Source organism: Lycium barbarum, chromosome 11, assembly GCF_019175385.1.
Source record: "Lycium barbarum isolate Lr01 chromosome 11, ASM1917538v2, whole genome shotgun sequence".
Taxonomy (NCBI): Eukaryota; Viridiplantae; Streptophyta; class Magnoliopsida; order Solanales; family Solanaceae; genus Lycium; species Lycium barbarum.
The window spans coordinates 123,585,675-123,600,982 of NC_083347.1; the positions used below are offsets into that span (position 1 = coordinate 123,585,675).

Genomic DNA, 15,308 nt, shown 5'->3' on the forward strand with positions numbered 1-15,308 from the left:
AACTTGACTGAATGCTCTCAGAACATCAATTCTCAAAGAGAATTCATTGCTTTCACCAAATAAGATATAAGAATAGTATTTTCCTCTATTTTTTTAAATAAGTTTCTCTTATCCAATGCCTGAGCATTCAGAAAGCTTTTGGGATGATGAGGCTTTCTTAGTTTCTTTAACTTCTTTTTTAATAAGTCTATTAGTTTCTTTCACTTTAATCCTTTTCCAAAATAAAACATTAATTTTACAGCAGGAATGACAGAAATCAGTTGGGCTTGTTAGGAATTATGAACAAAATGAAAGAAAAATATAAGTCTGCAAACATGTCACAAAGAAGCAGTGGAAGTATGCATTTACGTGCCACAAAGGAACAGCAGCCAGGGAATACAGGGGTAATCTGCACTAACTGGCTTAAAATCCATGAGAACATATAACAGGCCTTTATCAAAAAAAAAATGAAAATGCTTCATTCAGTTGTTTACTCCCTTTTTTTTTCTTTTTTTATTTTACTTTTTAATAGGTAAAATACCAGAACCAATTTTGCAATTCTAGTTAACAGTGTAGAACGGATAAATTATTGTTTACAGAATTACAGAAGCTGAAATGAAAAGGAATGCAGACTAAAGTCAAAAGAATTAGAGTTTCAGAACCATCGCAAGGTAAGATGGTGAATCGGTTATCAGGCTTACATTGTTTAAGTATGACTAGTCTCAACCGACAGCTAAAGGTCCTAAGAACAGAACTGAATTAAGAATTCCAATAACGACACATCACTAATCTTCCAAGAGATTTTGTTCAACTCAAAAATCAAGAAAAGAAGCCAAAAGATGTCTACTTTATAAACGTCCCTGAAAATTAGGACCATCTAACAACAGCAAAAAAAAAAAAAAAAAAAAAAAAACTAAGATATGTCTCTTTGTATCTTTCTACTCAGTGGCACACAATCAAAAGAACATGTAGGAGGGGGGAAAAATAAGGAGAAGAAACAGGCTAAATGCCCCTAAAAAAAAGAAGTTAGGATAAAGTTATACAGGCGTAAGCATGAGAAGAAATTAAAGCAAAGGAAATTAAACTGTAGATAGTGTTAAGGGGCAGATCAGAGAGAAAGAAAGTCAGCATAAGGGAAGAATGTGAACCTGAAAAGTAGTTTGAGTACTTCATCAACAGCTAAAAGAGAATGGGAGAAACAGCAAATTAACAGTGTTGAAGGAGAGATCAAGAGGGAGTAGAGTATTTATTACCTTGCTCCATTAAAGATGCAATTTTTCTTTAAGCTCCATTACGGCTAGGCTTTACACATAAGGCCAGCTGCTTTCTTTATCTCACTTGCCATTAACTATTTCAAACACAAAAGCAAACCATATACTACAACCCTCGCAATCCCTCTCTTCATCTACATAAAGTACTTCGGAGAAAGATGACGAATACACCAAACATAACGAGGCAGGAGAAGATTAACCAGGATCTAATCCATAAACACAGAAAACAGAAGAAAATGATCCAGTCCATAAACTAACAGCTACAATGTACATGCCTCCCAAAACAGAAAAGCAAACAACAAGAATACTAAAGCTGTCACTGATACATGCTGAAATAGAACATAGATAAATATATCTTCATGCCAAGAAATTTTAAAGTTAAGCAGCTAACAACAAAAACTTACTTCTCAACACTACTTGGGAAAAAGCTAATACCTACCAACCAAAACAAAATCATTATCATCCAAAACTTGGACATCTCTATCCCCTATAAAGTTTTCCCGTCCAATTTCCTCAACAATCTTCACAAACTCCACTCTTTTTGCCTTTGTAAGTGGAACATACGGAAGGCGAAAGACAGGCCTCACGACTCCAAGTTGAGCTAAAGCTGTATTTATAGCAATTGGGTTTGGTTCATGAAACAACCATTCAACCAATGGCATCAGTTTTGAGTTCAAAGCAGGGTTCTTTCCTCCAAACATTAGTTCACGCATCAGACCAGGAACCAAGTTGCTAGTGACAGAAATAACTCCTGCAGCACCATGATCCCACCTTGAGTCATGGCATTCATCATCATTCCCACTCCACACTACGATCCCATTACTTGTATACAGCTCCACTCTATCATTTCCAACACACTCTTTGACACCGGCAAGGTTAGGGCTCTTTGCTAATGTCTGAATTACACGTGGGGGAATGTCTTGACCAGTTCGTGATGGCACATTATAAATGATAGTAGGGCCCATGGGGAGCACACTGTCAAAGTGAGAAATCATACCCTCTATGGAGGTCTTCCCATAGTAGGGATTAATGTGAAGAGCTGCATGCATACCTACAGCAAATCCCTGTTCTGTCGCATGGATTGCTTCCCTCGTGGAGTTGCTTCCTGTGTTCCCGATGACTTTGATTGATCCCCCAAAACAATTGATTGTGTGACCAATGAGCATGATATGTTCATCCCAGCTCATCAATTGACCTTCACCTGTAGTGCCACCAACAATCACACCCTCAACACCATTTCCGATTTGCAAATTTACTAAGGCGTCATAAGCCTCAAGGTCAAATCTGCCATCCGGTAGATATGGAGTTTTGATTGCAGTAACCAATCGAAGTGCTTTTATGTCATCGGCAAACGTCCTGCATAAGAGAAGGTTAAATGAATTTATGTTAACATCGTGTTTGCATGTATCCCTTATAAATTTCCTTGGTGCTGATATTCACTTAATAACTGTTTGCTTTAGCTTAAAGGGAAATGTTTGTCCATCTCCAATGCATGTATCATCGATTGCTGCTAATAGCTTATCAGATTAAGATGATAATGAATGCCCCATTTTGTTCACACAGCAATACCTAAGCATTCAATATACTAGATAGTTCCTAATACCGTGTATTCGCGGAAGACTGACAATATGAAATCTAAAACTGACCTCATTACGAGGCTAGGAATAACATACCAAACAGATGAACCATTCATCAAATCACACACACACAGAGATGATAAAACTATGCTCAAGGAACCACCAGTGCCTTCTAAACTCTTATTCTGTAATATATGTTTTACTAACATCGAATTCGCCAACTACAATTGGTTATCTACTAGTACTATTAAGTCATTGTGATGGTCAACATACTTTTCTTTTGTAAGTAAAATTGGTGAATATACTACATTCTTTCTTTTATCATCTCACCTAACACTTTGTTCAAATAGGAATTAAACAACCTGTGATTTTTCCTAACCTTTTCGCCTTTGACAACTCTTGCAATAATCATAGTTTCCACGTTGAGGTTTGCATGGACTGAAATTAACCCCAAAACGCCACTACATTCCAATTATACACAAATAATCAAGTTGTCAGGTACTTGCAGAACAAGAAGTGGCATTATCCAATACGCACAAGACCAGTCAACAGCAGTGTGTCAATTTAGCAACACCTAACTACATATGATTTCCTCAAACCAATTTAGAACAGTAAGAATACTGCAGGAAAAGAAAAACTTCGATCACATTAACCCCAAATCAACGTCCCTAAGAAACTAAAAGGCGGATAGTATTACCTATTTTTAACTTCATTACTGCGCATTGGGAGGTGGAAACTTGGAATTACTGCTGCTCTTGGTGACCTCCATCTTGCAGTTCTCCTGCTAATCATTTCACATTACACAATTTATCATGTGATACTACCTGGAACAATTACGAAAGGAATTGCTGGAAAAGAGCTAAGCTAGCTAAGAAGAAAGGAAAGAAAACTAGGAAACTAACAGTATTCTCATTGACAATCCGAAATGCAACAAGTACTATGGTACTTGAAGGGGAAAACAGCTCAATCCATGTAACTGCAATGAGCAGGCATAACAACTTTGACAGGGACCACCAACAACAACGTATCCAGTGAAACCCCACAAAGTGGGTCTGGGGAGGGTATAGTGTACGCAGACCTTACCCCTACCTTGGGAGGTAGAGAGGATGTCTCCGAAAGACCCTTGGCTCAAGAGAAAGCATGACCAAAAAGGCCATATAAGGACAAACAATTCAAAACAGTATGAAAATGAAAATAGCGAAAGTGAATAAGCCATGATAAATCAGTCTGAAAAAAAAAAATAAGATAATCGAAGTACAAGAAACAACAGATAGTAGCAGAAATCAAAGGACAAGAAACTATTTCGTTATCACAATGCGTAAATATCAGAACATGTATCTAAAAACCAAAGGGACCCAAATATTAAAAGAGAAAACCCAGCAAAAGTTAATTGAAGTAACAACTACATTTGCCATACAAAGTTCAGCGTACACCCCTGCAAGCAACTCAATTTCCAGATTATATCATCACGCAACTTATGGCTTTTCCATTTGCAGGGGAATAAAATGATTGACTTCACAAAAGGACACAAAACTTGAGTAAAAACGATTTCATTATAGGTCTATTAAAAGACTCATCTTCTCAGCTAAGCAATTGTTATAGGTATTGATATTCCAGCATCGAAACTGAAGGTTAAATGTGTTTAGTGGAATATCACAAGGACCAAAACTACAATATACATATAATTTAGACACCAAAAATGTTCTTATCCCAAGAATAATCTTATATATCAGCTTACTACCTGTTATTTACCAAAAAACATTATTACACATATTAATAAACACGCTTCATTGTTTCAACGCTATCGAAACTGAAGTTTAACTGTGCTTAGTCAAATATCACAAGGACCAAAAATGCCTAGTATCATCCCAAGAATAATCTTATCTCTCAGCTTGCTACCTGGTATTTTTGAAAAAACAATTAATTGTTATACGTATTAATATCGAGCAACGTACCTACCTGTTTGTTTCGATATTAGGTTAAACGTGCTTAGTCAAATATCATAAGGACCAAAATTACAATTCAGGGACCAAAAATGTTATTATACCAATAGTAATCTTATCTATTGGCTTATTACGTGGTATATTTTAAAAAGCAATTAATTAATCTCCAGCAACATAAATACCTGTTTGTTCTGGAAGTTCCAATGGCAGAGAAATGGCAGCGACCTATAATTGAAGATGACATTTTTCTCCCTGTCGGAGATGTAAACGGAGAGAGAATTAAATGCGAGAGAGAAAATGAAGGGAAACTGAGAGAGGCGGCGGGAAAGAGATAAGAGGCGCTTAGGTTTTTTTTTTTTTTTCTGGATATATGGCTGTGGATGACTTTCATTTTTTTGCGCGAATTGCCCTTCATTTGGGTAGTCTTTAAATTTTGCCCTTCATATTTGTAGTCTTTAAATTATGTCCCTCGTAATGCTGGTCTTTAATTTTTGCCCTTCGCATTGCAACCCTGAGCAATCACGCAGAAATCATGAGGTTCTGGGTTCGAACCCCCGCTCAAGCATAAATTAAAAAAAGATTGCAAGGCAAAGGTTTGGATCGCGTGTATGCCGGACCCGGCATACACTTGTTAAGGAATTACCAAAGTTATGTCGGATCTGGCATACTCATGCCTTATGGGCAGACTTGGCATAAGTATGCTGAATCCGACATAACTTTGATAATTCCTTAACAAGTTTATGCCGGTGGAGGCATACTTATGGGAAACTTTTAGTTAAACCTTAACTAAAAGTCTTTTCCTAGTTATGTCTTATGGGGCAGACTTTTAGTTAAGGCACAACTAAAAGTATGCCCCATAAGGCATAATTAAAAGTATGTCCCATAAGGCGGAATTTTTCCTTAAGGCATAACTAAAAATTTGTCTTATAAGACAAAGTCTATGTCTTAAGGAAAAGTTATGCCTTATGGGGCATACTTTTAGTTAAGGCACTTTTAGTTGTGCCTTAACTAAAAGTCTGCCCCATAAGGCATAATTTGAAAAAAAAAATTAGTTAAGGCTTAACTAAAAGTTTGTCCATTAAAAGTTTCCCCATAAGTATGCCGGACCCCGCATAAACTTGTGAAGGAATTACCAAAGTTATACCGGACCCGGCATACTTATGCCAAGTCTGCCCATAAGGCATAAGTATGTCGGGTCCGGCATAACTTTGGTAATTCCTTAACAAGTGTATACCGGTGGGGGCATAGCGAAATTTAAACTTTGCCTTGCGATTTTTTTTTTTTTTAATTTTGACTAAATGGGGGTTCGAACCTGGAACCCATGGATTTTAGTCGAAAGGCAAAATTTAAAGACCACCCCCAAAAAAAAGGGCAATTCCGATAACTTTCGTGAAAGAGTTTTTAGAGCCCGTTTGGATTAACTTATTGTAAATAAATGATAAGCATTTTTAAGTACTGAAATTGATTTTATAAATAAGCAGTTACATATTTAAGTAAAAATGTTGAAACTATTAAATAATTTGTTGATGTATTTGACAAAGAATGTTGATAAGCTGTTCTTTTATTAGAAATTTAAAATGACTACATTATACATAAAAATTTTGCAAAAGGATATAAATTTAAAAGTATCTGTATTAAAAAAAAATTAAAACAAAAAAAGTGGAACAACCCATTTGGAGTGAAGAGAAAATTAGGAGTCCTGTTTTGGAATTATATTTTGAGAATTCGGAAAACAAATAAAGGGTCATATATATCCTTGTACAATTCCAAAAAACTTGTACCCGTCCTCCGTTATACCTCCACTGTTATTTTTCTCTTTATTTAATTAAAATATACACAAATCCCCAATTATGACCCATACCCGTAACCCATTAGAAACCCCTTCTTGTTGATCGTTGTTATAGCTACAAGCTATGAAGAAATTACTCAAACCTAATCTTCTTCTACACCATTATTTTTATTGCCACATACATTGAAGTGCTCAAATAAATCAGTCCAAAAGTCATGCAAAGTATGAAAGAGCGGTGGGTGAAAAGAGGAAAAATGAAGCAGTAACAGCAAATAACAACTACTATGTACAAAACTACAAGAAAAACAGACGGGTCTTCAATATATGTGTCCCCATTAAAGGAGCCATTTATATGTTAAAAAAGATAACGGTGGGGTATATATCATCGAAAAGTGAAACAGAGGACGGGTACGACTTTTTTGGAATAGTACAGGGATATATGTGACCCCTTCCCGTTAGGAAAAATACTAAAGATAAAATATTAAAATACTTGATCAAACTAAAAGTGCTTATAAGCTAAAAAGCTTTAGATTGGAGATGATCAACTTATGACTTTTAGCTGATTTTGCTTATTAAGTACTTGGCTTATACTCCTTCCGTCCCAAAATAAGTGTTACCTTAGCAAATTCACGCTCATTAAGAAATCATAAATACAATGTGGAGTTTACTAAACTACCCCTATTTATTAAATGTTGTTTTTGATAATTGAGCAATATTAAAGAGGACTACTTCTTCAATGTTAGGACATAGTTGAAAACACTTGTTAATTTTTCTCTTAAATTTCTAAGGTGGCACTTATTTTGGAACAGTAGGAGTAACTTACAAGCACTTTGGTATTTACCTAACACATAAATAAGCTAAAAAAAGTGATTTTAAGTCAATTTGACCAGCTTATAAACTTAGCCAAACACCTTCATCTGGCCATGAGATTTTTAATTTTATTCTGAACTTTTTTTTTTCACTTTATTTGAAAATTAGCGCTTAGTCATGAAAATTCCAAATGCAACTTGAAGTTGTACCTTTGGAATTTAGAAAACACCTGAAACCCTATTTTTACTTTTTGTCATTTTTTTCACTTTCAATACATTCAAACAACCAAATATTCTTTGCAAAACTATAACCAAACACAACTCCAACTTAAAAATTCCAAATAAAGTGAAAAGTATTTGGTAACCATGACCAAACGTCTGCTTAGTTTCTTTTAAAAGAAAATAAAAATTCTATTACTTGGAGAGAATGAGGAACGGTGAATTGATAATAAACATTGAATTGATATTCATGAAAAACGTAAAAAGAAAATACAGAGTGCATGGTATAATGCTAATTTTCCATTTCTTAAAAAGTTAATTGTGGCTGAAATATCATGATTGTTGGAGTTAATTACATCTTAATATTAAAATTAATAATATTAAATTTCTTGTATTTTGTCTTAGTGCTCTAAAGATGAGAAACTGATTATAATTTTATATAATATTGTATAACCATGTAAAATTGTGTATAAACATCTCATATACACTTTTATACAAGGTTGATACGTTTAAGTGCATAATATTTACATTAAGTATATAATATTTCAAAGTTGTATATCGAAGGACAAAAAACAATATATATTGGCAGAAATCAAAGAACAAGAAACTATTTCGCTATCGTAAATAACAGAACGTGTATCTATAAATTAAAATGAACTCAAATGCTAAAAGAGAAAACCCATCAATAGTTAATTGAAGTGACAACTATACTTCCCATGTAGCACCCCCTTTGGAAGGATGCCACTTACGAAACAAAAACAAATTTCATACTTACAACGTTCAGAAGAAATTTATTTAATAAGATATTCGGAATAATTTTGTAGCGAAAATAGGGCCATATGAACAAGTTTCAAAATACATCTCAACATAGCAGGAACTAAAAATAGAAATATCCTCATAAAAAAATAGACAACACCTATTTTGAGTTAAATCAACACTTTAGAATTCATAAAACGCGTAGTAGAGAAATATCTTTCATGCTACAATATCCAAGGCTCATACCAAGCATGACATTCAACTCCCAATCTCAAATATAAACTATTTAAGTTTCCCAAGTTCAACATAAGTACTGAATTTAAAATATTACATGACTTGGGCATGGACACTCCCAAAATAGTCAAGTCATTCAGCAAAATCAAGTTGCAGAATATTAGTGTCATGACCCAAATTTCATTCAAAAGTGTTATCTAAGTGTATTACATGGATCACGTACAAATCCCCAAAAGTATACAAAGTAATGTTTTCTATCGGCTTATTACCTGGTATATTTGAAAAAGCAATTACTTCTTATAGATATTAATCTCCAGCAACATAAATACCTGTTTGTTCTGTAAGTTCCAATGGCAGCGACCTATAATTGAAGATGACATTTTTCTCCCTGTCGGCGAAAGAGATAAGCGATAAGCGAAAGAGGCGCTTAGGTTTTTTTTCTGGATATATCTGTTCTCTGTTGTCTAGAGATTCTTACACTGTATTTAGGGCAAAATGAAAAAGTATTTACCCGATCTAGCCCATGTATAAATTTGTTATCTGATTTTAGCATTAATTATCTGATTCACCGCGTAGTGGCAGACCCAAAGGAGGCAATAACGATTTTTTTTTCTCCATCCTCGTATTAAAGTCTGACTAAATTCATATTCTCGCCGCGTAAGGCATATTAGGTGAAACGCTCCCTAGTTACCTATTTAGATAAAAGTGTTGAAACTATTAAATAATTTGTTGATGTGTTTGACAAAAAATGTTAATAAGCTGTTCTTTTATTAGAAATTTAAAATGACTACATTATACATAAAAAATTTGCAAAAGGATATAAATTTAAAAGTATTTGTATTAAAAAAAAAAAAAAAAAGTGGAACAACCCATATGGAGTGAAGAGAAAATTAGGAGTCCTGTTTTGGAATTATATTTTGAGAATTCGGAAAACGGAAAAAGGGTCATATATACCCTTGTACTATTCCAAAAAAGTTGTACCCGTCCTCCGTTATACCTCCACTGTTATTTTTCTCTTTATTTAATTAAAATATACACAAATCCCCAGTTATGACCCATACCCGTAACCCATTAGAAACCCCTTCTTGTTGATCGTTGTTATAGCTACAAGCTATGAAGAAATTGCTCAAACCTAATCTTCTTCTACACCATTATTTTTATTGCCACATACATTGAAGTGGAGAAAATACTCAAAATACCCCCAACGTTTGACCAAAATCCCAACTACACACCTAATCTTTGCGGGGGTCCTATTACCCCCCTGGACAAAAAATATCAGTATCAAAATGACCCTTTTTTGCTGATGTGGCAGTCCAATATGACAACTCCCAATTATTTACAGGCGCTTGTCTACACGTGCCACGTCATCATCGTCTTCATTAGGAATTGAAAAAAAAATCACACCAAATCAACTCAAAAAAAAAATCTCTCAATTTTCCATACTCCATTTTTAGTAAGGATCCGAAAACTCATACCCAATTCTCCTTCATCTTCATCAACATTATCATCATCATCATCATCATCTTCATTAGGAGTTGAAAAAAAAAATCACACCAACTTTCTCAAATCTAATCCAATCAAACCTAAATGTGAAAGGAAGCTTCCTAACACCAAATAGAACAAAGTTCATCCATTAATTTGATCAAACAATCAAGAATTTAAAGAAACCCATTTGGTGTTCTTCATAGCTTTCTCCAAATTCCTAGCAACGGAGTTTAATTTTCTCCTCAAATCAACTCAAAGAATTAGTGCTTAAACAACTCCAACCAAGCAACAAGTAGCAACTCCAAACAAGTAACTTCCAAACATATTTTCTTTAACAAGATTAGATTTTTCAACCTTGTTTTTTTTTTTCTCCAGATTTTTCGTTTTTTTTCTTCAGATTTTTCATTTTTTTTTTCTTCAGATTTTCGTTTTTTGTTTAACAAGATTAGATTTTCGCGGGGGGTATTATTTTTATGTTTTATGAATTTATAATGGATATTGTTTTGACAAAAAAAAAATGGAGGTGGGTATTAAATAGGGTGAAGAAGAAGATGAAGTAGCCTAAAAATGGAGGGAGTTCAAAATTAATCCATGTGGCAGCTGAGTTGAGCACAAAAACACCTCAGATGCTGTTTTTTAAAGGCTGTCACGCGCCACTGGGCGGTGCAGTCACGCTCCCTGCCACATCAGCAAAAAAGGGCCATTTTGATACTGAAAAAATTTGTCCAGGGGGGTAATAGGACCCCCCGCAAAGGTTAGGTGTTTAGTTGGGATTTTGGTCAAACGTTGGGGGGTATTTTGAGTATTTACTCCATTGAAGTGCTCAAATAAATCAGTCCAAAAGTCATGCACAGTATTTCGGGTAGTTTTAAAACATGAAAGAGCAGTGGGTGAAAAGAGGAAAAATGAAGCAGTAACAGCAAATAACAACTACTATGTACAAAACTACAAGAAAAACAGACGGGTCTTCAATATATGTGTCCCCATTAAAGGAGCCATTTATATGTTAAAAAATATAACGGTGGGGTATATATCATCGAAAAGTGAAACAAAGGACGGGTACGACTTTTTTGGAATAGTACGGGGATATATGTGACCCCTTCCCATTAGTAAAAATACTAAAGATAAAATATTAAATTACTTGGTCAAACTAAAAGTGCTTATAAGCTAAAAAGCTTTAGATTGGGCATGATCAACTTATGACTTTTAGCTGATTTTTGCTTATAAGTACTTGGCTTATGCTCCTTCTCAAAATAAGTGTTACCTTAGCAAATTCACGCTCATTAAGAAATCATAAATACAATGTAGAGTTTACTAAACTACCCATATTTATTAGATGCTGTTTTTTATAATTGAGCAATATTAAAGAGGACTAGTTCTTTAATGTTAGGACATAATTGGAAACACTTGTCAATTTTTCTCTTAAATTCGTAAGGTGACACTTATTTTGGGACAATGGGAGTAACTTACAAGCACTTTGGTATTTACCTAACACATAAATAAGCTAAAAAAATACTAAAGATAAAATATTAAATTACTTGGTCAAACTAAAAGTGCTTATAAGCTAAAAAGCTTTAGATTGGGCATGATCAACTTATGACTTTTAGCTGATTTTTGCTTATAAGTACTTGGCTTATGCTCCTTCTCAACATAAGTGTTACCTTAGCAAATTCACGCTCATTAAGAAATCATAAATACAATGTAGAGTTTACTAAACTACCCATATTTATTAGATGTTGTTTTTGATAATTGAGCAATATTAAAGAGGACTAGTTCTTTAATGTTAGGACATAATTGGAAACACTCGTCAATTTTTCTCTTAAATTCGTAAGGTGACACTTATTTTGGGACAATGGGAGTAACTTACAAGCACTTTGGTATTTACCTAACACATAAATAAGCTAAAAAAAAGTGCTCATAAGTCAATTTGACCAGCTTATAAACTTAGCCAAACACCTTTATCCAGCCATGAGATTTTTAATTTTATTCTGAATTTTTTTTTCACTTTATTTGAAAATTAGCACTTAGCCATGAAAATTCCAAATGCAGCTTGAAGTTGTACCTTTGGAATTTAGAAAACACCTGAAACCCTATTTTTACTTTTTGTCACTTTTTTCACTTTCAATACATTCAAACAACCAAATAGTTTTTGCAAAACTACAACCAGACACAACTCCAACTTTAAAATTCCAAATAAAGTGAAAAGTATTTGGTAACCATGACCAAACGTCTGCTTAGTTTCTTTTTTTTAAAAAAAATCTATTACTTGGAGAGAATGAGGAACGGTGAATTGATAATAAACATTGAATTGATATTCATGAAAAAAGTAAAAAGAAAATACAGAGTGCATGGTATAATGCTAATTTTCCATTTCTTAAAAAGTTAATTGTGGCTGAAATATCATGATTGTTGGAGTTTATTACATCTTAATATTAAAATTAATAATATTAAATTGCTTGTATTTTGTCTTAGTGCTCTAAAGATGAGAAACTGATTATAATTTTATATATTATTGTATAACCGTGTAAAAGTGTGTATAAACATCTCATATACACTTTTATACAAGGTTGATACGATTAAGTGCATAATATTTACATTAAGTGTATGATATTTTAAAGTTGTATATCGAAGGACAAAAAACAATATATATTAGCAGAAATCAAAGAACAAGAAACTATTTCGCTATCGTAAATAACAGAACGTGTATCTATAAATTAAAAGGAATTCAAATGCTAAAAGAGAAAACCCATCAACAGTTAATTGAAGTAACAACTATACTTCCGATGTAGCACCCCCTTTGGGAGAATGCCACTTACGAAACAAAAACAAATTTCATACTTACAACGTTCAGAAGAAATTTATTTAATAAGATATTCGGAATAATTTTGTAGCGAAAATAGGCCCATGTAAACAAGTTTCAACATACATCTCAATATAGCAGGAACTAAAAATAGAAATATCCAATCATAAAAAAAAATGGACAACACCTATTTTGAGTTAAATCAACAGATTCAACACTTTAGAATTCACCAAACGCGTAATAGAGAAATATCTTTCATGCTACAATATCCAAGGCTCATACCAAGCATGACATTCAACTCCCAATCTCAAATACAAAATATTTAAGTTTCCCAAGTTAAGTACTGAATTTAAAATATTACATGACTTGAGCATGGACACTTCCAAAGTAGTCAAGTCATTCAGCAAAATCAAGTTACAGAATATTAGTGTCATGACCCAAATTTCATTCAAAAGTGCATATCTAAATGTATCACATGGATCATGTACAAATCCCCAAAAGTATACAAAATGAACATGCTCATGCAAATGTGATCTTCATCTAAGCTTCCAAATAATCTACTTCAAATGGCCATCCTTGAGTCTCCCTTGTAACATCACCTACGATAGTAACAAACTATCGCTATGTATAAAGCTTAGTGGCACATAAACTTAACTAACATTTCATATTAAAAGTATGCTATGTAAGGAGTACAAAAATAAATTCTAGAAATGAGCATATCAAAATCATCATCAAGTACTTAATGAAGGTACAATTGTTTCAAGAGAATCAAATATCAAATAATAAAATAGTTCAATATATCAATATTCAAAATCTCAAATGTCAAGAAGCCTTCCAAAGCTAATTCAAAAAGATCCACCGATTAGTTAATTGAATAGTGAGCTATGTATCAATGTGAGTGCAAGAAGTAAATTCAAGACATAAGCTTATCCGATTTATCATCAAGTACTTAATCAATGTACGACATTTCAAGAGAACCACCAAACCATAGGATAGTTCAAGATACTAATATTTCAAATACCAAGTGTCAAGAAAGCTTTCAAAGCTAATTCATGAAACGTCATTCAATTAGTTAATTTAATAGTGAGCTACGTATCCAAAATGAGTCCAAGAACTAAATTCAAGGAATAGACTTATCAAAGTAAGCTATATACGATATTCAAGAGAGTCAAATATCAACCCAAGAAGTAGTTCCAAATAATAATATTCATATCTCTGGTGTCAAGAAAGCTTCCCCGACTAATTCGAGAAAGTCATTCAATTAGTTAATTTCGTCCAACACATACGTCATGCTATCACATTAAGCATAATCAAATAACAAGAAGGACTGAAGCCCAAATCAAGAAGGGTCATCACCCAATAATTAAGAGAATCAAGAGCCATGTTGAAAGTGGCTTTCCACTCATACTCGAAAATGGAAAAACATCCTTCATCAAGATGATATGTAAATCCAAAGTCAAGATGGGCAAGATCCGAAATCAAGAAGGGTCGTTACCCAATAATCAAGAGAATCAAGAGCCGTGTTGAAAGTGGTTTTCCACTCATACTTGAAAATGGACAAAAGTCCATTGTCAAAATGAAATGTAAATCTAAAGTCAACATGGGAAAGATCCGAACAATACCATGAGGTATGTCATTATAAGTGACAAGGTCACTATCACAAGAAGGACAATGTCTTGACAAGAATGCAATAATGCTCAAGCAATCCATGTGTGTGGGTGAATTAAGTCGTCTTACAAAAATACTTGACATAACACCAATGTCATTTTAACATACTCATAACTCAATTACAAAATGATCCCCTCAATGATAACGTCATATTTAAGTGTCTCAAGATATTCTTTCTTAACCAACAAAGCAAGTAAACTATTAAAGTAGCAACAAAATCAATATGATAATAATTTAATGTTGATAATATTTCACCAAAATTCAAGCTTCTCGCAATAGCTCAAACAATATAAATTGAAAGAAAAGTTCAATTTTAGGTGCAAACCTTGGAGCTTTAGTGCTTCTAAAGCTCAAACAAACATCAAGAAGTTATAAATCCCCAAAGCAACGATCAAATAAATATGTCGACTTCCTTAGCCAATTTCCCTTAGCTTGTACAAGAATATATATACCTTAAATACACAATCAAATATCTATTTAAGTTCAATGGTTCAGCACGTCGAAACTAAACATGATATCAGTGAAAATCACCCTAAACTATCAAAACAGAAATTCTGGACAGTACTACTGTCTTGTATTGTGGCTCAGTTTTGAAAGAGTAAACGAAAAAACTAGACTTTGTGGTCTTAATGAAAGTTGTAGATATATGTCTTGGGGTTCCATAGAAATTTAAATCACCCAATATCAATTTCGTAAAATAATATATGCTCAAACTACTAACAGTAGTACATGGAGGGTTTGTAAAACAAAATCTGGGCAACACTTGCCCTGTGCTTTA

The 15,308-nt window shown here is 33.6% G+C and overlaps 1 protein-coding gene across 3 annotated transcripts; it reads right to left on the reverse strand.

Moving 5' to 3' along the window:
- Positions 1-1,479: 1,479 nt before the first annotated feature.
- On the reverse strand, positions 1,480-5,135 carry LOC132617013 (4-hydroxy-tetrahydrodipicolinate synthase, chloroplastic). 3 transcript variants are annotated; one of them, XM_060331856.1, is made up of 3 exons: positions 4,953-5,135; positions 3,525-3,611; positions 1,480-2,606 (listed from the first exon to the last, which is right to left on the reverse strand). In XM_060331856.1, exons 1-3 carry the CDS (start codon positions 5,012-5,014, stop codon positions 1,679-1,681), a joined length of 1,077 nt encoding a protein of 358 aa, XP_060187839.1. In that variant the 5' UTR covers positions 5,015-5,135; the 3' UTR covers positions 1,480-1,678. The 3 variants fall into 3 exon arrangements, with proteins under 3 accessions (XP_060187839.1, XP_060187840.1, XP_060187841.1); XM_060331857.1 differs by having other exon boundaries at positions 3,525-3,608; positions 4,953-5,134; XM_060331858.1 differs by lacking the exon at positions 4,953-5,135 and adding an exon at positions 3,730-4,860 and having other exon boundaries at positions 3,525-3,608.
- Between the last annotated feature and the right edge of the window lie 10,173 nt (positions 5,136-15,308).